General features: G+C 36.0%; 1 protein-coding gene across 1 annotated transcript in view; it reads right to left on the bottom strand.

Annotated features, from left to right (window-relative positions):
* Nucleotides 1-25,874, bottom strand: part of CTNNAL1 (catenin alpha like 1) — a 98,284-nt gene that overhangs the window by 69,303 nt on the left and 3,107 nt on the right. The window contains exon 2 of the mRNA XM_072604362.1: nt 2,163-2,352. Within this exon, the coding sequence (XP_072460463.1) occupies nt 2,163-2,352 (190 nt within the window). The remainder of the gene's footprint in view (nt 1-2,162; nt 2,353-25,874) is intronic.

Below are 25,874 nucleotides of genomic sequence, written 5' to 3'. Positions count from 1 at the left end.
TCTAATTTTCCTAATTTTTTTTGTCAAACAGTGAGTTCTTACCCCAAAGGCCAGGATTTGGGGTTTATCAAACATTCAGGCTGCTGTGCTTCATAGCTTCCGTATGTTGTATACCTAATTTGCTCCACTGATCAACTTATTTCTTAACCAGCACCAAATTGTTTTGATGTTTCCTGCTTTTTAGCATAATTTGCAATTTGGTACTTCTAGGCCCCCTTCCTTACCGCTTATTTTTTTAATTCCCTTGAGTTTCCTAACCTTTTATTCCTTGAGATGAATTTTATTATTTTCTAGCTCTATAAAATACTACTTTGGTAGCTTGATTGGTATGGCACTAAGTAAATTAATTAAGGTAGTACTGTCATTTTTATTACACTGACTTGGCCTACCCATAAACAATGAATATTTCTCCAATTATTTACATTTCTTCTTCCAGCCATTCTTACAACCCTTGTGCCCAGACCACTTCTTAATCTAAGACATTGCTTTTATTTGTCCTGAAGTTACTCTTTTTTGTCTTGCACTGCTTTTACCCTCCAGTATTTCTTCCTAGTGTTTGGTGCTGTCTTGTGATTAGTCTTATTTTCTCCAGTTTGGTCCTTCATCAGCAGTTTTAGACCTTATGACATTTTATAGAGGATTGCGCTGGTTACCCTGTTGTGACCTTTCTCCCACCCTCTGCTGGCTGTCTTTTTTGGTATATTTTTGGCCTGAATGAAAGAACTTTTTTCTGTTTCTCTTTGCTTTATTGGAGTGTGTGTGGGAGAGCTGGGCATCTCTACAACCTTTCATCTTGCCAACTTAACCAGAAGTATGTATTATTCAGTATCCACAGATGGTTTTTCTGGGTCACCTGATTGCTCATTCTGGCTGTGTGAGGATATGGTAAATGATGTGGAGGGGGTAATAAAGAAGAAGATGGTGTTTTAGGTCTCATTTCTCTGGTTCGTGCTTCCTTGGGATAGAAAAGGGTCAGAATGGCAATAAAGTCACGATTTCCATTTTTTTAATGAGTTCCATTTTTGTTATACTGAGTGTGAGATGCTTATAGGATATCAAAGTGAAGATATTTTTCAGTTGGTGATTAAGGATGGGAATTCAGGAAAGAAATTATGGATATGACATATATGAACATATACAGCTACTGATATATGTATGTGCATGCATGTGTGTACATGTCATCTAGAGATAATTATTAATACACACATGTACATATATGTACAATGTAACATGTATGTTATATAATGTATACACATTATCTGCATAGGCATCATTAAACCTAAACCTCTAACAGTCTAACAGCTAAAGAATTCACCAAAAGAAAGAGTATGTAGAAAGAAGACAAGAGAGATCAAAGAATTTCCAGTGATACTCAAGAGTTAGGGGATAATGATCTAGGAAAAAAAAGACTGAATCGAAATGATTAGGCAGATAAAAGGAGAACCAAAAGAAAGCAGTAGCTTGAAAGTCAAAGGAAGAGAAGGTATCCAGGAGGAGAAAGTAGTCAACAGTGTCAAAAGTTGCAGAAAAATCAAGATGAAGACTAAATGAAGGCTAATGAATTTAAAAAAAAAATTCATTGGCAACATTGGAGATAGAAGTTGAAGTCAAGCTTTTAAGGTCAGGAGATGAGTACTGAGTTCTTGTTGTGGTTGTGGAAGGGAAAGATATAGTATTACAACTTGAGGAGGTAAAAGGATCAAATGAAGATTTTTTTAAAGGTTGACTAGAGCATATTTGTAAGCCTTAGAGTGTTAATTATGATGTGTGATTGAGAGAGATGATTGTAGAGAGAAAAAGAGATGATTGAAGGGGCTACTTCCCAGAGGAGACGAGAGGGGATAGGTTCAATGGAAGAAGTGGCAAGTTACAGGGTCACCTCTTTGTCAGAGATTAGAGCAAATGATGAGAGAATAAGGGATGATGAATACAGAAGAAGAAGCTTAAGATGAACAGCCTTTATTTTCTCAGTAAAGAGATTTTTTTCCCCTAGGTTTCTGGGTAGGGCTTAAATCAAAAGAATATGACCAATCCTTTAAAAGCAATCCAAGACTTCATGACAAAAGCATCCTGAAATACACAAGACAACAACAATCTTAACGACTATCTACGTGGCAATAACATTGGTATTAGACAAGGAAAAAATGTAAATATTTACATACCTGCTTGTTTTGCTTCCAAGCAAGCAATATTAATTTCCTCTTTCAAATCCCAATTTTCATTGGCTATAGCTTCCCCTACCGTAACAAATCTTCCAACTGCCAAGTTGACTGCTTGTCCAACTCGTTGAATTGCTTGCAAAGTCTTATCTGACCATTTTGTTTTATCTTTATGATTAATAAGTGTGGTTATCTATAAACATAAGAGAAAAACCATGTTAGAATCGTATATCAATTGCTTTTTAAAACTTAAAGATATTTGTCTAATTATAATAATGGTTAATTATGATTATTACACAGCACAAGGTTTTGGTTTTTTTTAATGAATTAAGGTAAGCATTGAGCCATTACCAGTAACATAACCCCTTATCATACTTCAGGACTGCTACTCTACCAAAATCAAACTTAAAGTTTATTCTGCAGACATCATCCACATCCTCCAACAACAGTTTGGAACAATGAGCGCTATTCTCCTTCTTGCCACTATATCAAATGGTAATAACAAGTGTTAGGTGGGAGGTGGGTCTTGGTGGAGGAAAGCTGGCTTTCATAGAACCTACAACTGTCATCACCAAATGCCGTCCTTAGTTTCAAGTTTCTCTGTTTTCCTTGAAATTCAAATTCCAGCTCTCCCTGATAGTTCTAAATCCAGACAGAGCTACTCATTTTAAGCATACTTTTATATTTTATCCATTTATGTGTTTCATTATATTGTACCAGAAGCAAAGAGACAAGTCATTTAACCTCCCTGGGCCTAAGTTTCCTCATCTGTAAAATGAGGAGCTGAACTAGATAGCCTCTGAGGTTCCTGCCAGCCCTACATCTATGATCCCATAAAGAATAAGGAAACAAAAACAAACACAAGTTTACTTCCTTCAGAGATAAAACTGGTTGAAAAGGTCTTAGAAAAACAGCATTACAGGGAAAATTAAAAATTATCAGTCTGAACATACTGTTTTTAACTGAAAAGACATACATTAAAGACAGGAACAAAATGGTGAGATATGCAAATAATTTGTTTAGAGTCTTATTTTCTGTAAAAGTGTTTGTTAATAAGTAATAATAATAAAGGCTTTAAAACAGGCTAAAGCACTAACCATATTTCAGAGTAACCAGATTGTTCAATGACTTCAGAGTTCCTTCCAATTAGTATGAAAAATCAGTTTGTTGTATTTTTCTCAAGCTCTGGAAAAATTTCCCTTTAGATATAGAAAATTTTCAAAATTCACCTTTGAGACTAATATGCAAGTTTTGTAACTTTTAAAAGAAAATATAAATGCTTTATATAATTAAGAATCGAGATACTATGTCAGTTTCATTCTTAGTAGTGCCAGAGTCTTTACAAAGATGGCATTTACTAAGTGTGCAGCATTGTAAAAAGCATTGGATTAGAAATCAGAGGACTTAGATTCAAACAGTGACCCGGCATATGTGGGATCTCAGGAAAGTTGCTTAACCTCTCTGGCTTCAGCTTCCTCATCAGTAATATGTGGGAATTGGACTAAATGACCTCCAAGATCCCTTGCAGCTCTGAATCCTATAATATGCATAAATGATGGATTTTAAAATGATAAAAAGAAAGGAACCTAACCACAGATTGGCAAAAATGAAAAAAGATAAAAATAACAATTGTTGAAGGGTTCCTGGGAAGACAGCACTTTGAAGTTTACAAAATGCTTTACATGTGCTATTTCATTTAAGTTCCACAACAACCCTCCTTCATCCTCTTTGACTTTTTCCTCTGTCCCTTGCCTTGTTGTTTGCAAAGGAGGCAAGGCTTCTACATAAAACCTAGTAAATATCTTAAAGAACCCTAGAAGATCAATGATAAAGAAAATCAAGCAGAATCAGAAATTACCTTCACCATCCAGATCAGAACTGTTAAAACCAAAACAAATAAACAAAAAACCAAACCAAAACAAAAAACCCTAGCAGACGGGGATAAAGGCCTCATTTCTAGAATATATAGAGAACTAACCCAAATGTATAATCATACAAGTCATTCCCCAATTGATAAATGGTCAAAGGATATGAACAGGCAATTTTCAGAGGAAGATATTAAAGCTATCTATAATCATATGAAAAAATGCTCTAAATCACTATTGGTTAGAGAGATGCAAATCAAAACAACTCTGAGGTACCACATCACACCTATAAGATTGGCAAACATGACAGAACAAGAAAATGATAAATGCTGGAGAGGATGTGGGAGAGTTGGAACACTAATTCATTGTTGGTGGAGCTGCGAGCACATCCAACCATTCTGGAGAGCAATTTGGAACTATGCTCAAAGGGCTACAAAAATGTGCATACCCTTTGACCCAGCAATATCGCTTCTAGGACTGTATCCCCAAGAGATCATAAAAATGGGAAAGGGTCCCACATGTACAAAAATATTTATAGCAGCACTCTATGTAGTTGCCAAAAACTGGAAGTCAAGGGGATGTCCATCAATTGGGGAATGGCTGAATAAACTGTGGTATATGAATGTAATGGAGTACTATTGTGCCATAAGAAATGATGAACAAGAAGACTTCAGAGAGGCCTGGAGGGACTTATATGACCTGATGCTGAGTGAAAGGAGCAGACCCAGGAGAACTTTATGCACAGCAACGACCACAGTGTGTGAGAGTTTTTTCTGGTAGACTTAGAATTTTGTAATAACACAAGAACTTCTTACAAAAAAAAAAAAATCCCAATGGTGGTTCTCAAGGCAAAATGCCTTCCACACTCAGAGAGAGAAATATGGAAGTCATTCACATAATGTAGCAGATCATGCCTGTGTATGTGTATGTGTTTGTGTATCGTGTTCTGATTTGTTATATGATTTCTTTCATTCATCTTAGTCTGACTACGTAGCATGACTATAGTGAAAATATACTCAATAGGAAAGTATATGTAGAATCTATACAGAATTGTATGCAGTCGTGGGGAGGGAGGGGGGTAGTGGGGGGTAGGTGGGGGGGATAAAATCGCAATTGTATGGGAGTGATTGTTAAACATTAAAAAATAAAAAAAATAAAAAAATAAAAATAAAAAAACCCTAGCAGAAAGCTGATTGACGCATATAGAAAGGTCTCAACTAGGGAAGTCAGTCTGATCACAGGTAAATAGGGAAGCTGTAAAACTAAAGACAGGAACCTTCCCAGGGAAGCCAGTATGAGATCCCCTAAATGGACACTTTGAGCAAGGGGAGCCTAATTATCTCACAACACTGGGTAGCACAGTACGAGACAGGGCCAACTAAGCAGCTGACTGCCAATACCAGAGCAGGGGAGATTATTTTGAAACTAAAATAATCTGTAGTATCCCTTTAGGACCTATCAAGGAAATAGGAAGAACAGGACCATCTACTAACTGGGGATCTTGCAAGAAAAAGACCAAGTTCAGCTGAAACTAGAACCCACATCAGCAAGAGACTGAGATGGAAGCCAGATTCTGAAGTACAGAGGGGGCCTAATGTCATCTACCCTATTTAGATCAGCAGCAGAAGCTACACTACAAAGGGAAAAGAGTCAAATAAGATTTACCCAACTCATCCAAGAGTGCCAGAGGAGACTGGATTGAGCACAACATTCCAAAACAAGAACTGAGGTTGAAAATAATGAGTAAACAAGAAAAGACCAGATAATGCAGAAATGAAGCAGATTAATGAAGCAGAAATGAAGAGATTGAGAAAAGATTAAGAGGTAAATCCAGAAATCCCCTCTATAACTACAAAAGGTCTCAAGAGAAAAAAAAATAGCTTAGCCACAAGGGTTACAGAAAAGGTGAGATCAACACAAAATTGGAAAAAAAAAGGGTTCAAGGGAAAAAATTGAGATGAGAATATACAGATTAAATAGAAGTAGAAATGCATACTCCCTGGAACTAACAGAAATCAATAATTCAATGAGACAAAGATTTCAATCAGTAAACATTTATTAAGCTCCTTTTATGTTCTAGATACTGTGTTAAGTCCTGGGGATACAAAAAAAAAAAAAAGACACTCAACCTCAAGAAGCTTATAATCTAATAATTGGGTGGGGTGGAGTATGAATGAAGTATGAAAAGTAGTCTGATATGGCTTGAGTATGTAGCACTAATGAATAGGAGCAGCGTAACATATAGCTAGGACACTCCTAAGACCTTAAGATCTAAGAAAGACATAAATATCTGGGTAAAGAGTTTGGAGTTTATCTCACTTGTGAATCCATATTGACCAGAATTTGTTTTTGACAAATATCCCTCCTATAAAAGACAATTTGTGGCTTGCTCAATTTTTCTTTACATTTTTGTAAATATTCATCTATTTTAAGTTTTTAGCTAGGTGGCACAGTGGGTAGAACCCTGGAACAGACAAGTTCAAATCCGGCCACAGACATTTACAGCTATGTAACCCTGGCCAAGTTACTTTACCACTGTTTGTCTCAGTTTCCTCATCTATAAAATGAGAATGATAATAACAATAGTACCTACCTTGTAGTGCCGTTATAAGAATCAAATAATATGTGTAAATATGTATAAAGCATTGAACATAGTGCCTGATACATAGTAAGTACTTTAAAATGTTTATTTCCTTCTTATTGGCAAATAATTGGCTATAGTAGTTTCTGAACATTTCATTTCCTCTTCATTGATCGTGCACTCCTCATTTTAAAATTCTGACAATGTGTTTCCTCCCTTTTTAAAAACAAAGGTCAAATTGGCTAATGGTTCATCTATTTGAATGTTGGATTTTTTCCCCCAAAAGCCAGATGTTAAATTTTATTCATTAGTTCAACAGTCTTTTTGTTCACCTCCTTTTTAATTTTCAGAATTTTTACTTTTGTGTTTATGAATTTATATAAATTCTTAATTTTCTAGAGTTTTTATTTTAGTCATATATGCAATATATCTTTTTTCTATTTTGTTAGCATAAGTATTGGGAGATATAAGTGTTCCATTCTGATATGTTGTCTCATTAATTTGTTTATTGCTTCTATGGTTTGTTCTTTGACTCACTTTTTAAAAATATAATTTATTTATTTTTCAGTTCTTAACATTCACTTCCAGAAGAATTTGAATTCAAAATTTTCTCTCCATCTCTTCCCACCCCCCACCCCAGGACAGCATGTACCCCATCCAGTCCTTACTTCAGTCTGTCCTCCCTTCTCTTACCTATCCTTCTTCCATCCCCCTTTTCCTCTATTTTCCTGTAGGGCAAAATAGATTTCTACACTCCATTGCCTGTATAGCTTAATTTCCAGCTGCATGCTAAAACTATTTTTAACATTCACTCTTAAAGCTTTGAGTTCCATATTCTCTCCCTGCCTCCCTCCCTCCCTTCATTGAGAAAACAAGCAATTCAGTATAGGTCATGCATGTGTAACAATGCAAAGCACTTCCATAATATTTATGTTGTAAAAGACTAACAACATTTTCCTCTGTTCTATCCTGCCCTTCATTTATTCCATTCTCTCCCCCTGACCTGTCCTCCCACAATACTGTTAGCTTCTGATTATCCCTTTTCCTAATTTGCTGACCCTTCTATTATCTTCCCACCCCTATTCCCTTCCCCCTTGCGTTCCTGCAGGATAAAATAGATTTCCACATCCAATTGAGTGTGTGTTATTTCCTTCTTAAGTTAAATTCCATGAGAGTAAAGCTCAATTTCCTTTTATCTCCTCCTCTTCCCCTCCATTGTAGAAGCTCTTTCTTCCCTCTTGTATGTGGGGTGATTTGCTACATTCTACCTCTCTCTTTCTCTTACTCATAATACATTCCATTCAACAGTAAATTTTATTTTTTTTAGGTATTCTCCCTTCACATTCAGCTTACCATGTGCCCTCTGTCTATGTATATATATATATATATGCATATACACACATGTGTGTATACACACATGTATATATACACATACACACATGTACACATACATAACTACACATATATAATATACACATACATACTCATACACACACATATATGTACATATATATATACACACACACACATACATACATACATTCCCTCTAACTACCCTAATTCTAAAAAAGGTCTCATGAGTTACAAACAGCATCTTTCCATGCAGGAATGTAAACAGTTCAACTTTAATGAATTCCTTAAGACTTTTCTTTCTTGTTTATCTTTTCATGTTTCTCTTGATTCTTATATTTGAAAGTCAAATTTTCTATTCAGCTCTGGTCTTTTCAATAAGAATGCTTGAAAATCCTCTATTTCATTGAATTTCCACTTTTTTCCCTTGAAGTATTATATGCAGTTTTGCTGGGTAGGTGATTTTGGTTTTAATCCTATCTCCTTTGACCTCTGGAATATCATATTCCAAGTCCTTTGATCCCTTAGTATAGATGCTGCTAAGTCCTGTGTTATCCTGATTGAATTTCCACAATACTTGAATTATTTTTTTCTGGCAGGTTGTAATATTTTCTCCTTGACCTATTGGCTACAATATTCCCAAGAGTTTTCCTTTGGGGATCTCTTTCAGGAGGTGATCAGTGAATTTTTTCATTTCTGTGAAAAACTCTCTGGTTCTAGAATATGAGAGAAGTTTTCCTTAACAATTTCTTGGAAGATGATGTCCAGGCTCTTTTTTTGATCATGGTTTTCAAGTAGACCAATAATTTTTAAATTATCTCTCTTGGATCTACTTTCCAGGTCAGCTGTTTTTTCAGTGAGATATTTCACATTGTCTTCTATTTTTCATTCTTTTGGTTTTGTTTTATAATTTCTTGGTTTCTCATAAAATCATTAGCTTCCATCTGCTCCATTCTAATTTTTAAAGAACTATTTTCTTCAGTGAGCTTTTGAACCTCCTTTTCTATTTGGCTAATTCTGCTTTTTAAAGCAGTCTTCTCTTCATTGGCTTTTTGGATCTCTTTTGCCATTTGTGTTAGTCTATTTTTGAAGGTGATACTTTCTTCAGTATTTTTTGGGGTCTCCTTTAAGCAAGCCGCTGATTCGCTTTTCATGATTTCTGGCATCATTCTCATTTCTCTATCCAATTTTTGCTCCACTTCTCTTACTTGATTTTCAAAATCCTTTTTGAGCTCTTCCATGGCCTGAGACCACTGCATATTTTTTTTTGGAGGTTCTGGATGTACAAGCCTTGACTTTCATCTCTTCCTCTGATGGTATACTTTTTTCTTCCTCATCCAAAAGGATGGAAGAAAACACCTTTTCACCAAGAAAGTAACCTTCTACAGTCTTATTTTTTTTCCCCTTTTTTGGGCATTTTCCCAGCCAGTTACTTGACTTTTGAGTCCTTTCTCAAGTGGAGGGTATACTCTAGGAACCTATAAGTTCTCAGTTCCTCCACGGTGGCACAATCAAGGGAGAGGAGTTTATTCCTCTCCTGGTCTGTGCTCTGGTCTGGGAACAACCACAAGCACTATTCTGCCCAGGATCTGCAAGTAGGATTCCCTCTCCAGAGCCTCCACCAGCTCTATCATGCCAGTGCTCCTCCTCACCTCAGGACTGCCACTCAGAACTGAGATCCAGATCAGCAGCTCAATTCCCCCAAAGTCTTCAGGCAAAGGGCTCTAAAAGTGGATGCTGCTGCTGCAGTGGCTGCTGTTCACCCTGGGGTCAGGGCTGTGCTGGGGCCCTGATCTCGCTTCCCTCTCACCCAGGTGAAAGAACTTTCTTACTGACCTTTGAAGCTGTCTTTGGCATTTGTGGGTTGACAAATCAGGGAATCGAGGCTGCACCAGGGTGATTTTGCACCCTGAAGCCTGCTCCAGTCCTGTCTGTGCTGTCTAGAGTGGCCAAGGCTGAGCTGCGCTCCACTCTGAGCCTGGTGTGATAGATCTTTCCTGTCAGCATTCCAGGCTGTCTTGGGCTGGAAATCTCTTTCACTGTCATTTTGTGGCTTCTGCTGCTCTAGAATGTCTTTAGAGTCATTTTTTGCAGGTATTTTTTGGGTTATGAGGGCAGAGCTAGAGTAGGTCTGTCTTTATATTCCACCATCTTGGCTCCACCCCTTTGACTCACTTTTTTAAAAAATGTTTTATTGTGCTCTCTTTTTTTAAATGATACTATGATTTCTCACTGACCTCCTCCCCCCATAAAATTCTTATGACAAAAAAAAAGTATAGTCAAGGAAAAAATCAACACATTTGGCCCATTTATTATTTTTTAATCTTATTTTTACTGATTTTTAAGTATCTACTGTATTTTTGAATACTATCCCCCCCATCATTACTTATAGCCAAGAATAAAAAAAAATTAAAGGCAGTTCAACAAAACTAATACATCAATCATGCCTGCTCCTATGTGAAATAAGCTACACCTTTAGTCCCCTCTACCTCTACAAAAAAGAGGAAGGTATATTTTTCAATTCTTCTCCAAGAAAACTTGGTCATTTTTTTCTTTTTTTGGTCTTTCCATTCAAACTGTTGTAGTCTCTCTCTATACCATTTTTCTGATTCTTCTTACTTCATTCTGCAACAACTAATGTAAGTCTACACATACTTCTCTGAACTCTTCTAATTCATAGCTTCTTCCAGCTCAGTCAATATTATATTCATGTATCACAATTTGTTTAGCCTAATTGATGGGTAAATTACTTTGCTTTCAGCTCTTTACAAGTATAAAAGGTATTGCTAAAAATGTTTTGGCATACATGAGATCCTTCTGTCTTTTACAACTTTGGCATATATGTGTAGCAGTGAAATCTCTGGATCAAAGAGTAAGAACATTTTATTAATTTTTTAAAAGTATAACTCTAAATTGCTTTTTATAAAGACTGGTTCAGTTCCCTGTTTCACTAATATAATAATCTTTAGCATGCCTGTCCTTTCTGATTTCTATTTTTTGTTGTGAAATGAAACCTCAATTGTTATGATTTGCATTTCCCTTATTATTACTGATGTGGAGCAATCTTACTAGTTGATGGTTTTCAATCCTTTTTAATATTATTCATATCTACTTGTTAGTGGGGATGACATTATTTAGTCTCCATCAAAGTCTGAGTACTTTATATATCATTTCCTCTCCTTATTACAGTTTTTATTGTATTATGGTCTATAAAAGAATAGAAAACAGACGTGATTTTTTTAGTGTGGGAATTTCTGGTTGAGGAAGCTACTCTACAGCTTAGAGTTTTATAGAGTTACTGAGTGCGCTGAGAGGAGTACTTGAACACAGTTCTCCCAGGCTTCAAGGCCAGTTCTGTGTCATACTGTCTTTTATAGTCTATAAAAGACATTTCATAATCCTGTTTTTCTACATTTAGCTGTGAGCTCCTTTTGTCCCAACATAGGATCAAATTTTGTAAAGGTAATCATATTTCTTTTAAAAATAGCCATACTCTATTTAATTTCTATTTGGTAATTGTCAAAAGTCTATCATATCTAGTTTTCCTGATTTTTAAAAAAATGCATAAATTGGAGCTTGTTTTTCAAATTGGTTGGGCCAATTTCCTTTGCTATTACCAGTGAATTTAATGTGCATATATATACTGCTAACATAGAGCATTCCTCATCTTTGAGATGCCAACCTCAGAGTCATTTTAGTTTATGTTTCTTTTATTAGTCGTAATTTTGAGCACTTGTTAGATGGTTATTGATAGCTTGCATTTCTTCTTTTGAGAACTGTTTCTTCATATCCTTTGACCACTTATCTACTTGGAAATGGCTTTTAATAAAGTTCCTGATCTAACCTTCTTGCCTGACTTTAATATCATCTGTCTACAAAAGATATGAGAATTCATTTTCTAAGTCAGAAGATCTAAAAATCTGATAGCACTTCACTAACACTTTCTTTTGCAAGAAACTTCATGTTGAACTATTCACCAGAAGATAAATACAAAGGCTTTTAAAACCAGTGTTTGCCCATTGCCTGGGGGAGTGGAAAACAGAACTAGCAATGCTGCTTATTAGAAAAACAAATGACAGAGAGCAAAATGGAAACAAAACTTTTCCCGATTTTTTGTTCAAGACAACACTACAAATTGAAATCAGTGAAACTGCATTGGTCCAAATATCTGTTGTTTTGTATTTGCTTAATGCTGGTTATATAAATTCGGTTTGTATAAAACACAAGTGTGTTTCAGTATCTACTTTCATATACACTGTCCCTTTCCAAGAAAGGGACATTTTAGGAAGATTTTACCATTTTACCATAATTCTTTCAGGTCGCCTATATTTGAACTAATCTTAAATTTTTATCTTTCTAAGAAGAAATTAGATTCCTATTGATTACAGTGGAAGGTTTGGGGTTAAACTTCCAGGGAACATATTTTAGACACTGTTCTACAAAGAAGTGAGAGAGATCATGAGAGAAATTACTTTATTCAATTACGTAGTCCTACAAGTTTATCTTTGCATTTTGTTCAATTTGATTAGTAATTACTAAGCAGCAACAATGTGCCAAGCTTTTGCTACACATTGGGATTAGAAAGACAAAAACAAAGCATTCCCTGTTTTCAAGGAATTTACACATTACTGAAGGTTTCCACCTGGGTAAGTATAAGAATAGTATTGCCCTCAATAGAAAGAAGAAGGTTAGATGGAAGTGTAGACTTCAAAGGATGATAATGAGTTCACTTTTGAAATTTGAAATGTCTATAGGATATTCAAGTGTAGATATACAGTAAGCACTTGGTGATATGAGACTGGATTTTGGTAGAGATCAGGACTAGATCTGTGTATTATAGATTTGGGTGTACTGCACAGTGGCTAGTGTTAGACCTACATTCAGGACAGCCTACATTTGAATCCAGGCTCATCAACAGACTAGCTCAGTGACTCAACCTAAATCTTAGTTTTCTTATCCATAAGATGAGATCAATAGTAGCAGTAATTTCATAGAATTATTGTTAGTATCAATTGAGGTAACTTCTAGAAAGTGTTTCCGTACCTCAAAGCACTACATACATGCCAGTTATAACTCATAGGATGTGCCAAGAGAAGGTAGAGAGGGAAGAGGGCTCTGGACAGAATTCTGGCATACATCCCCACACAGGAGGTGGGTCATGGTTGCTGATCCAGGATAAGAGATTGAGAGTGTCGGACACCCTTTCACCCAGCAATACTGCTTCTAGAGCTATATCCCAAAGAGATCATAAAAATGGAGAAGGACCTACATGCACAAAAATATTTACAGCAGCACTTTTTGTGTACTGTGTAAGAAATGATGAACAGGTGGACTTCAGAAAATCCTGGAAAGATTTCTATGAACTGATGCTGAATGAAGTGAGTGGAACCAGGAGAATATTGTTCACAGAAACAGCCACAGTATGTGATGACTGATTTTGATAGACTTCGCCCTTCTCAGAAATGCAAGGACCTAAAACAATTCCAACAGACTCATGATGGTAAATGCTGTCCAAATCCAGAGAAAGAACTATGGAGTTGGAATGCAGAGCAAAGTAGACTATTTTCTCTTTTTTTGTTTTGTTTTTTTCCTCATGTTCTCTCTCATTCGTTATAATTTTTCTATGCAACACGATTAATATGAAAATGTGTTTAATAGGAATGTATGTATAGAGCCACATCATATGGCATGCCATCTAGGGGAGGAGAGGGAGAAAATTTAAAACTTAGGGAAGTAAATGTTGAAAACTTAAAATAAATATTTTTTTTTAAGTATTAGATAAGTGAGAAGAGTACCAGGAGACAATGTCACAAAAATGTAGAGAGGAAAGAATATCCAGAAATAAGAGATCAGTGTCAAATGCTGCAGCATAGCTAAAAAGGATGAGGGCTAAGAAAAGGTGGCTGCATTTAGCAATTAGAGATCAGTAACCTTGGAGAGAATCAGCTTTAGGGCAACGGCAGTACTAGAAGCCAGACGGTGAGGTGCTGAAAAGGAGATCGGAATGTAACGAAGTAAAAGCAACAAATACGAAGCCTTTTTTCTAGGAGTTGGACTGTGAAAAGGAGGAGAGATAAAGGGTGATGTCCTGAGGGGATAGGAGGGTCAAGTGAAGCTTTTAAATGACAGGAGAGATTTAAGCATGCCTGTATTTAGGGAAGGAGCCAATAGATAAACAGAGCTTGAAGATTAGAAAGAGAGGGGATCTATATAGTCCCTTTCAGTTCTTGCTCTATCATCCTATGAGAAAGCTCCTGGGGGAGAAAAGGGATGAGATCAAGGGTACAAGAAGGATGCACCTAGCAAAGAAAGAGTGTAATTCTGAAGGAATCTGAGTTGTAGAATTGGAGAGAAAAGAGAGCTAATAATGGATGCCCCCATTCCTTTGATGTAATTTAATGAATACTAGATATGCAATGCAGTGTGCTCTATCTGGGAACCACAGAAGATAAACAAGACACAAAACTGACTGCAGGCCCTCTGTAGGTAGAAATCAACAATTCCAGATACTCTGCAGTACCTTGCACATCACAGATGCTTAATAAATATTTAATAACTTGAAATGTTTGTGGACTAATCAAACTAAAGAGGTCCCAAGAAAAGACTTTTTTGCCCTAAGAGGCTTTTTAATTTGTCCCAAGTGCAAAAACCTAGAGTTTCCAAACAACTAACCTTAATGAATTGTATTAATATAATTCCATCAGGATAGACACAAAGTACTATCTACTCCATCTTTAAAAAGAAAAATCCTCCATTATCTCAAAATTACCAACTAACCACCTTGTTGATCCTTCTTTTCAAAATCTATGCTTTATACTCCAAGGAGGTAAAGGAGAAAAAGAAGTGTCTCACAAATCCAAAACACTCATAGCACCACTTTTTTGTGGCACCAATGAACTAGAAGCAAAGCAGATGCTAATTAACTGGGGAACGGTTAAACAAACTGTGGAACATAAATGTAATGAAATATTAATGTAATATAAGAAATGACAAATATGAAGAATTCACAGAAGCATGAGAAGATGTATGTAAACAGAATGAACTAAGAAAACATATACTACTGTAAAAATGTAAATGCAAAGAAAAAAATCAAACCAAATATAGTTTATAATGACCAAATTTGGTCCCAGAAAGGAGATATGCACCTCCTTCCCTTCCTTAAAGAGGTAGAAAATTATGGGTATGGATCACTGTGTAGGGGAGCAGAAGAGGGAGAAAATGTAAAACTTCAGAAAATAATGTGTAATAAAATGAAATGTATCAATAATTCTCAAATAAGAAATCAAATTTTACAACGTTATCATTTTTAAGCCCTATGTCAGTTTTTCTCTTCAATAAATAGCAGAACTGAATTTCTCAATATAATATCCACGAAAAAGGAGAATTTAGTAACAAACCTCCCAGTGCTGTTTAATAACAGAGCTAGCATTTATACAGGAGTTTTGGATTTACAAAGCACATCATAAACTCATTTGATCCTCACAACAACTTTGTGTGGTAGATTCTATTATTATCCCCATTTTAGAGGCTGAGAGAAGTAAAGTAACTTGCCCAAGGTCACACAGCTACAGACTGAGGTAGGATTCCAGCTCAGGTCTTCCTGACTCCATTCTGTTAGATCTCAATCAAGAGTTAACAACAACTTCAGGGATTTGCCGACTAGCTATAGTCTTTGGTTTAATGGCCATGAACCAAATTGTCCAGTTAATATAGTTATTGGGTAACTGATACTTCTTTTCGGAATCCACATAAAAAAAAAAACTGCTAAAATAAAAATAAGCAGGAATGGTCTTTTGGCAGATATAATCCTGCTCTTAAATGGTTAGCAATAGGATCACACTTCATTACTTCTCTTCCATCTATATATAAAAGCTTGATCCAAATTAAGTAAACATGATACATATCTTCCTGCATTAAACAGGTAAGCAAACACTTTCCTTTATACTGATGGCACAACTGCATTGTCTGTAACTGGACATTCTTTTCTGTTTGGCATCTAAAGTCCTTCACAATCTGATTCCATTCTATCTTTCTGAAAAGAGTCAAGAAGACCTGGGTTTGAATTCTTCCTCAAACATTTAACAGTTATACACCTCTGGACAAGTCACTCTCTCAGCCTCAGTTGCTTCATCTGTAAAATGAAATAACAGTAGCATCTACGTTGCAGGGTTATTGTGAGAATCAAATTATGCATGTACTTTTGCAACCTTAAAGCACTACGTAAGTGCTAGCTATTACTATTATTTCCCCTCACACACTCTATTCTAACCCATGATGTGCCATCTTCCACTTCCATAACTGTGCATAAGCTGTCTCCAATGCCTAGAATGCTCTCCTTCCTCATCGCTATCTTTAGATTTCTTTTGGAGAACAGCTGCATAGAAAGAGGTTAGGACTCTCTCTTATACAAAATTTTTCCTGGCTCCTCCAGTTAACAACTGTATTCTCTCCCTACCCTAAAATTTCTTTCTATTTACTACATACATACTTTGTTACTTTTGTATGTTTCCTGTTTGGTTGTTTTGAATTCCCAGTACTTATCACAATGTTTGATATATAACAGATACTCAATAAAAGCTACTCTACAGACATCTCACCAACTGCATTTCTGCCCTGAGACCCCACTGTCCTAATTGGTGAGTGTCTCTCCCAGAATATTATTTCAGGAAAGTCCACTATTGTACAAAGAGATGATCAGAATCTTGAAGTCTAATACTGAAAACTACAGTCAGGCCTGGTAAATCCTATTTCTTTTTAGTTACTTTCATTTCTGCATCTCTTGCATTCCAAGTCATAAGTACTAATGTGCCAACAGACAAAGTTAATAATTAGGATGCTAGAGGAAAATCCATTGCCACAAGCAAGAGTATTCTGCATGTCAAAGTCTTTACAGTTAAGCAGAGCAGGCTTTGTATGGCAGCTGCAACCACAGGATTCCTATATTGAGATCCAACGGTTTACTCTGAAAACCAACTCTATTTCCACACTGTGCACAGGATTATAAATGGAAGAACTCACTTATACATAACCATGGGGAGGTCTTCTATTTATGCCATGATGAACTACAGACAAGGTGCATTAGGATATTCAAGACATTTCATTCGGTAATTTTAAATTTCTAGTGGTCATGGATTTGATGTCATATCACTCTACACATATAAGTCTCTGTCACTCAAATCAAAGTGAACTGCAAGTCATGTCATCATCTTGATGTCATGGTCCTCTTTGAGAATGAAGGACAAACACACACACAATGAGACCTGCCCTGAGTGAAGCATTTGGGAAGAAAAACCATAGGATATCTATAGCTCCTAGTCAGTTCTTAGGTACTATATACTCAGGGTCACTGGACTTTGTCACAAATGTGCTGCTGTCCAGGATACCATGCTGGTGGTAGTTATGTTTATTAACCAAAACAGCCCACTGTGTTGTTTCCCCCACTGAGACCTAGTCAGCCTACTTATTCCTCAATGTTCTCTCTCTTCCTGCTCCCTTAGCTCTGCCTCTCTACAGTCCTGAAGCCTGGCTTGCTGCTAGCACATTCCACATTTCATCGGTCCATCTCAATTCTGACTTTCATTCAATAGTTCCTTGATCATCTATGAAGGGGAGATTCCATAATTTCAGCATTAAATTAAATGGAAGGACTACAGATAGGAGGAACATGCCTCAGAGTCCAATAGAAAGCTCTAAATGTCAACATTCAGTATAGATCCCATAACATGACCTGGACCTCAGGTATAGTAATGCTTGGCAGCTAGGTCTTCAAAGCCTAGGAGGGGAAAGGCTTTTATTGCCTGGATTTTAAAAAAAGGTATCATCCTACTGGGACACAAAGGGCATATCACATTGTGCCCTGAACTGCTTTTTCAGAGCAACAATATTTGGTCTTCTATCTCCTGCTCCAGTCTTCCTAGTATTTCACCAGGCCTCCATGGACTACCATTTCTAATATCTTCCACTGATAAACCTCATATTTTAATCTCTTCCCACTTTGGCTCTACCTCACTTACTAAGCAACCACAAGTTCTACTTGCTAACAAACTTGACCCACCTTCTTTTGGACAGGACACGTGGAACAGTAATATTTAGTTATTGCCAGAAAAAGAAAGTGAATTACATCAATGAAGCATTAAAGTTGACTGTGTTTTGTAGGCATTCACCAAAATTTAATTAACCCTATCCATCAGGTTAACTCATTCAGCTATTTGTGAATGCACTTCATAGCAAACATCCTTGCTGACACAATATTATAGTTTTGTTTAAAATTAGATGTTATCTAGGGGATGTGAAGTTTTTTTATGGGTAAAGACTGTTAACTGGTAACTCTCATCCTAAGAAATACGTAGGCTAAAGAGTTCTTCTATGCTAATGATGCAGAACTCTAGGGTTCTAAAACAAGCAGAGGTACAACTTAACATGATTGATTCCACAAAAATACATCAGTCAAAACAATGTCACAGTGATAAGCTGTTTCATTTCTTAATTTTGATCTTAAAAGAAGAAAACATTTTCACATACACAGTAAAACATAAAAAGATTACACAGGCTGTCCCCAAAGTCTCAGTGCAATTTTAAGTTTTAATAACTTTTCCTTTTAATAGATTAAAACAGCACTAAGACTTTTAGGATACTCTCTACATGAAATTCCGAATCTCTATATAAAACCATGAATCTCCACAATTATATCTACAGGAAAAAATGTTCTATGAACAAACTCTTATGTATTATGATAATGATAAGTAGACTGGCAGAGGAGTTAATACCATGGAGTGCTAGCTTACATTATCACTAACTGATCCGAATCTCTGAGAACTGGCTCAAGGTTACAGTCAAGGCTTTTACAATGTTAGAACGGGCTTTATTTATAGTGTACTGGTGATGTCACTGGAAAAAAATTACCCTGGTTATTGCAACATTGTGGGGGTATACTTGTTACAATGCTTGAAAATATACAAGGTTTTTGTTTTGTGAAAAAATAAAAGCTGGAGAGCTGTAGGAAATGATTCCAGCTGAAAATAGGTTGGCCCATATCGGTGAGAATACAAGCTTAGTTTTGGAACTTTTACCAGTTATTTCATCTTTTAAAACTATTATTTATCAACTACTTAAGTGTCACAACAAAAGTGAATAGTCATGGAATGACAATAGTACTATCGTGACTGGTAGCTAAGGTACAGAGCTTGAACTTTAACAAACAACAGAGAATATCTGCTTTATAAGAACTTCAGGAAGTTTAATCATGAAATGACTGCAATCAAAGGCTCTGATATTTAAAGTAGAATAAGGATCATGGTAACTATCCATTATGTAGATGTTTTAATTCTAGCCTAGTGTTATTAGATCACCAGAGAATGAAGTACCTAGGACATATTATCTCACTATCCACAGAAAATTTCTTATATATCTCTTTACTGAGATAAAGTTAATGTCATATCTTTTACCTTGAGACAGGATCAATAAAATGTTTATGCATTTAAATAGACCTTGAATGAAAGAAGCAAAACTAGTTGAGGAAATTGCCTGTGTTACTAAAGGTCCCTAATAGAGGACCCATGTGATAATTTTTGCTTGTAGTTTCAAAGAAATGCCTATCTCAACAGAAGTTTTTATGCACCCTCTTTAGTCAGAAAATTAAAACTACATAACTTAACAGATTTCCTCTTTACCCTAGCTGTCAAGAAACTCAAGAGCATCAATTATTGTCCAAAAGTTGTACTCAGTTTGTCCTTTTTTAGATAAGATTCTGCTTTATTTCTAATTGTCCCATTTTGCAGTATGCTTAATCTCATAAACTACTTCACATCCTTTTGAAAGTGGGATACAAAGCCTAAATATGTATTTCCATGGATGTATTGTTATTATCTGGACACAGACGCCAATCAATCCAACTAGCCCTTCATATTTGTGCCTTTTATTCCTTTAAACCATCCCCAGTGAGTTCAAACAACATGGTGGAATCTTTCCTCCAGGTTTTTTGACATTATGTAGATATCAATGGAATACAAGGATTTTCCATTGGTTGTTCCTTATTCTAACTACCTGATCAAACCATCTTCTTTTCTGGTTATACAGCTCTCTAATGACATTCTTGATGCTGCTTTTCCCTTGCAATTGGTAATGCCTATTAATGTCCATCATTTATCCCTCTTGCCATTTGGGTAATCATCAATTTGAATTCACTGGATGCTGTGGTATTCCATGCCTCATAGCCATATAGCAATACAAGAAGGCTTGCAAATGAAAAGGAATTGACTAGTATCAAGCTCAGGAATCCTCCAGAACCTCCCAAAGGAGAACCATAATCACTTGAAAGCATTCATTCTAATATTTCACAAAGGAAAAACCAAGTGGATAAAGAATGGTCATTTCCCAGTTGGTGATACATAGTTGAATGGTCAAATCACAGCGTTCCTTCAGTATATACATCTTGGATATGTGAATGAGCAATGAACCAGGTCTGGAACTGAAAAGAAGGACAAAATGGGGTTGTAGAAATGCTTGAGGAAATTGCTTTTACTGGTCTACTTGTAGTTACGGACCTAAGGAACTAAAGAGATAGAGGCCAAAAGGCTCAAACTTTCTCATCTTTTTGTCTATTTCAGAGAAAAAAGTATCCAGATTTCTTCTTTCCCAAACTAGTCCTTGGCTCCATAATCTCAATTTGACTCTTCAAACTTTATTAACCACCTACTGCATATATGGGGTATTGTACAGAAACATCCTTTTCTACTGCTTCCAGGGTCTTCTCCCCTCTCCCGAGCATATTCAGTATCTCCCTAGCCACCAGCAATTGCTCCCCCTCTTCCTTCCCTTTAATATACTGCTAATTACAAGGCATATGCAGAAGTACAAATGAACACATTTTCTTTGATCAGTGGCTGTACTGCATCACTCTCCTCCACCCCTTTTGTACAAAAGAGGGTATACTACAAATATCTGATGAATGAACTCTGATCCACCATTAGTTCCCACAGTAGACTTTTCTTTTTCTTTTAGTCATTTCCAGACTTAAAATATGGATCAAATGAGATAACACATGTAAAGTACTAAACTGGCATCATAGATTCATACTTGACTCCATTCACCAATCACTAAGTCCTGCTGAGTCTTTTTTTGAAATGTGTCTCACATCTGTCTCTTTCTCTCCACCCCCACTATTATATAATAGCATATTGTTTACCCAAGGCAAACCATGGTTACTTGGTTTGTTTTCTTTTAAATTGGTTTTTGAAAAATATTTATTTAGTTAGTTTTAGTTTTCAACATTCACTTTTATAAGATTTTGAGTTTTAAATTTTCTCCCTCTCCTTCCCCTCCCTGTTCCAAGGTAGCATGCAATCTGATATAGGTAATACATGTACAATCAATCATAACAAACATATTTCCACATTAGTCATGTTGCAAAGAAGAATTAGAACCAAAGGGAAAAATCATGAGAACAAAAAAAAGAGAAAATAGTATGCTTCGATCTGCATTCAGTCTCCATAGTTCTTTCTCTGAACGTGGATAGCATTTTCCATCATGAGTCTTTTGAAACTGTCTTAGTTCACTGCATTGCTGAGAAGAGCTAAGTCTATCAAAGTCATCACACAATATTGCTATTACTACGTACAATATTTTCCTGGTTCTCTCACTTCACTCAGCACCAGCTTATGCAAAGTCTTTCCAGGTTTTTCTAAAGTCTGCCTGTTCATTTCTTATGGAACAAAAGTATTCCATTACATTCATATACCATAACTTGTTCAGCCATTCCCCAACTGATGGGCATCCCTTCAATTTCCAATTCTTAGCCACCATAAAAAGAGCTGCTATAAATATTTTTGTGCATATGGGTCCTTTTTCCATTTTTATGATCTCTTTAGGATACAGGCCAAGAAGCGGTATTGATGGGTCATAGTTTTGTAGCCTTTCGTGCATAGTTCCAAACTGTTCTCCCCAACAATGCATGAGTGTTCCATTTTTCCCATATCTTCCCCATCATTTATCATCTTCCTGTTCTGTTATGTTAGTCAATCTGATAGATGTGATGTGGTACCTCGGAGTTGTTTTGATCTGCATTTCTCTAATCAATAGTGATTTAGAGCATTTTTATATGACTATAGATAGCTTTAATTTCTTCATCTGAAAACTGCCTGTTCATATCCTCTGACCAAAAAATTGCTTTTCTTTAAAATCACTTTTATCATGAATTTTTATCAAAAGATCTTTGAAAGTCTGAATAAAGTCATTAGTTCTTGTCCACATGCTTATTCATCATTTTCAAAGAACTTTAAAAATGAAAGTAGTAGTATTTTCCCTTTCAAGAAACCATGAATAGAATATTAAATGAGAAGGAAATGTACACATTATCTAGTCCAGCTTCCTTAACAATGTGGGGGTTACTCTTTCAAGGAAGGAACAACTTGTAACAGATAGTCAACCAGTCTCTGGTTGAATATTCCCAGTATTGAGAAGCTCAGTACTGGATGAGGCAGCACTGGATGAGGATGTTGGACAGCTCCAACTGCTAAAAATGTGCATTTGTGTGTACACACACACACACACACACACACACACACACATACACACACACACACACATATCCTTTACCTTTCTGCAACTTCCACATACTGGTCCTAGTTTTGCCTTCTGAAATAATAGGAAAAAGAATCATTCCTTCTACATGATAGCTCACATTTAGTCCACTTCTCTTACCATTTCCTTGGTGACACAGTTCTACATCCCTCCCTAACTTGGTTGCATTCCAAATGCAATCTAATTTGTTGATGTCCCACCTGAAAGTATGAAACCCAGAAATAGATACAATATTCTGAATGTAGCCTGAGTAGTATAGTATACTACAGGACTATTACCACTTTTATCACAGATGTCATGCTCTGTACTTGGTAGACATCTAATAAATTTTTGCTGAATTGAGTTGATATAGCTCAAGATTACATTTGTTTTTAGTAAGCAGTTGTCTCAAACTTTTGACTCATATTGAAGGTGTACAAAATAAAAAACCAAAAAATGAAAACCTTTGGCTCTTTTCCCGCAGGAATTGCTGTTAATATAACAGATGACAAAAATCAGCATTCACAGGAACGTAGAGTTGGAAGGGATCTTTTAGATTATCTAGTCCAAGGGTCAGCAAACTATGGCATGAGGATGAAATCTAGCCCATAGTCTATTTGGTATGGCCTATCAGTGGTTTTTACGTTTTTAAATGCAATAATACCTTGTTTAAAATTGTAAAAATTATTCTTACCTTATGGCTCTACACATAAAAATGTATCCGACCCTTGATCTAGTACAACCTCTCATTTTGCAGAAGGGGAAACTGAGACCCACAGAAGTAAAGTAACTGGCCTCAAATCAAACAATTACTAAGCAGTAAAGACTGAGAAATCCAAGGTCCTCTGACTTCAACTCCAGTATCCTCAAAATGATTTCAAAAAAATTTCAAAACTAGGCCAAAATGAAAAAAGATTAAATTTATCAGGGGCTAAAAAACTGGTTCAAAAATCGCTTGCAAAAAAAAATAGGATAGCTGGAAGAGAATATTTGCTTGGCAATAGTCCACATTAAATTTATCTGGGCTTTTTAGTTGATCACAAACTCAATATTGGCCAACAATGAGATGTTGCTACTTAAATTTAAAGGAATCTTAATGTTCAGAGCACAGGAAGAAACATGCTCATGGTACTCTACACTGATCAAGCAACATGTGAAATATTATAGTTAATTATGGACACTAAATTTTTAAAAATAATATTTTATTTTTCCCCAGTTACATGTAAAGACAATTCTAACATTTTTTTTCAATTTTTAGTTCCAAATTTCTCTCTTCCTCTGTCACCTTCTCCCTCCCTGAGACAGTAAGCAATTTGTTATAGGTTATACATATTCAGTCATGTAAAACATATTACCATATTAGTCATGTTGCAAAAAAAGACAGACCCAAAGAGGAAAAAAAACATGAAAAAATACATAAAGTGAAAAATAGTATGCTTTGTTCTACATTAAGAATCCATCAGTTCTTTTTCTGGTGGTAGACTACATTTTAAGAGAAAAACTAACAAACTAAACTTCATTCTGAAAGGATGATGTGAAAGGAACTGTTGAAAGAACATGAATATTGGGCTTGAGAAAGAGAAACCAAAAAAATAAAAGGAGAAAATAACTATAGTACCTAGCATAATATCTTCTCACATTTGTTAATAATATGATTGTTATAAGAATTATCATTTATGAAAAGCAGTATGGTTTTATATCATGGTCATGGAGCCAAGAAGATTAGGCTTCAGCTCCTTCCTCTGATTATACACACATATACATACATACACACACATATATACAGATACATACTAGCTATGTAATCATGGGCAAATAATTTCATCTCTCAGTGCCACAGGCAATTCTCTCTAATTATAAGCTAGAGAAATTGCTAATGGTCTGTACAAGTGAAGTTTCCACACCAGAAATTCTTGAAATCACAAGTCTGTGCAAAAATAAAAATAAAACAAACAAAAACTCAGTTGGCACACACAGATACATGCATGCATATCTATATCTATATATCTTTAAAGTCTGCAAAGCACTTTGCATACATTATTTCACTTGTGCATTTGAGGCAGAAAATCCTATGCACAATCTGTAGTTACAGAAACTAAAGCTCTGGGGTTAAGTAATTTATTTGCCCTGCATCAGAGGCATAATTTGAATGCAAGTCTTCCTGATTCCTTGGTGGACCCTCTATCCATTATGCCACACTGCTTCTCACATGGTAGCTATTCAACAGTACCTGTTAAATTAATAGCTACCTTCAAATATCTGAAGGATTGTTACAAAGAAGGGAAGATTTACTCAGTGTTACTCCAAAGGGTAAAATTAGGACTAAGGGTGAAAGTTACATGAAGGTAGGATAAGACTTTTCTAACAATTAGCGCTGCCCAACAATGAAAATAGCTTCCCTAATAATTAGTGGCAAACTACTCCAGTATCTTTGCTAAGAAAAAAAACCTTCATAAACAGTATGATTCATGGGATCATAAAGAGTTGGACACAACTGAATGACTGAAGAACAGCAAATCATTAGTGAGCTTCCTGACGATGGAAGTGCTGAAGTAAAAGCTGGAGGACCAACTGTGAGGAATGTTACAGAACGGTTTCCCACTTTACTGGGAGGTTGGATCACATAACCTCCAGACCCCTCTAGTGTCTACATTGTAGAATTTTTATGCCTTCAAAGCCTTCTATGGATACACTTGCAAAATGTTGACCCAACCAACATCAGCCAAACTGTTATATAATTTGTATCATATACTATTATTATTGTTAGAAATAACAGAAACAATAACATACACTAACCAGCAAGGTATATAAACCCTGCAGGGAGGGGGGCGGTGCTAAAGTTGATGGAATGCTTGAATTCAGGACTTCTGAGCTGCAACAGGGCTAAAACCAATTGATGTCCACATTAAGCCTGGCGGCACCAATATGGTGAGCTCCTTGGAGCTAAGCGGCTACCAAGCTGTCAAAGGAGAAGCAACCCAGCCCAAGCTGGAAAAATGGAGCAAGTTAAAGCTTCTGCACCAATAAGTATTGGTCTGTGAGTGGCTTCTGCACTTCCAGCAGAAGTAAGACAGGGAGATTCAGTCTCAAAATAATAACAATAATGATAACAATAATACATACAAAGATGCTAACCAAAATCCACTGTAACGTCAAGAAATCCAGTTGAGATGTGTGACTAAGCATTTAAGAGTCAAACTGGATCATTACTTTCTTGCTTTATAAACCAAGTGGAAACAATGAAAAGTGTATTCATAAAAAGAATTCACTATATTTTGAACCAGCTAACACACCGTGACAATGTCAAAAAGTTGCATACATTCGGCATTCCCAAAATATTCAACATGGTATAGGGAAGAGAGT

Source organism: Notamacropus eugenii, chromosome 1, assembly GCF_028372415.1.
Source record: "Notamacropus eugenii isolate mMacEug1 chromosome 1, mMacEug1.pri_v2, whole genome shotgun sequence".
NCBI lineage: Eukaryota > Metazoa > Chordata > Mammalia > Diprotodontia > Macropodidae > Notamacropus > Notamacropus eugenii.
This window is presented reverse-complemented; position numbering and strand designations above follow the sequence as displayed.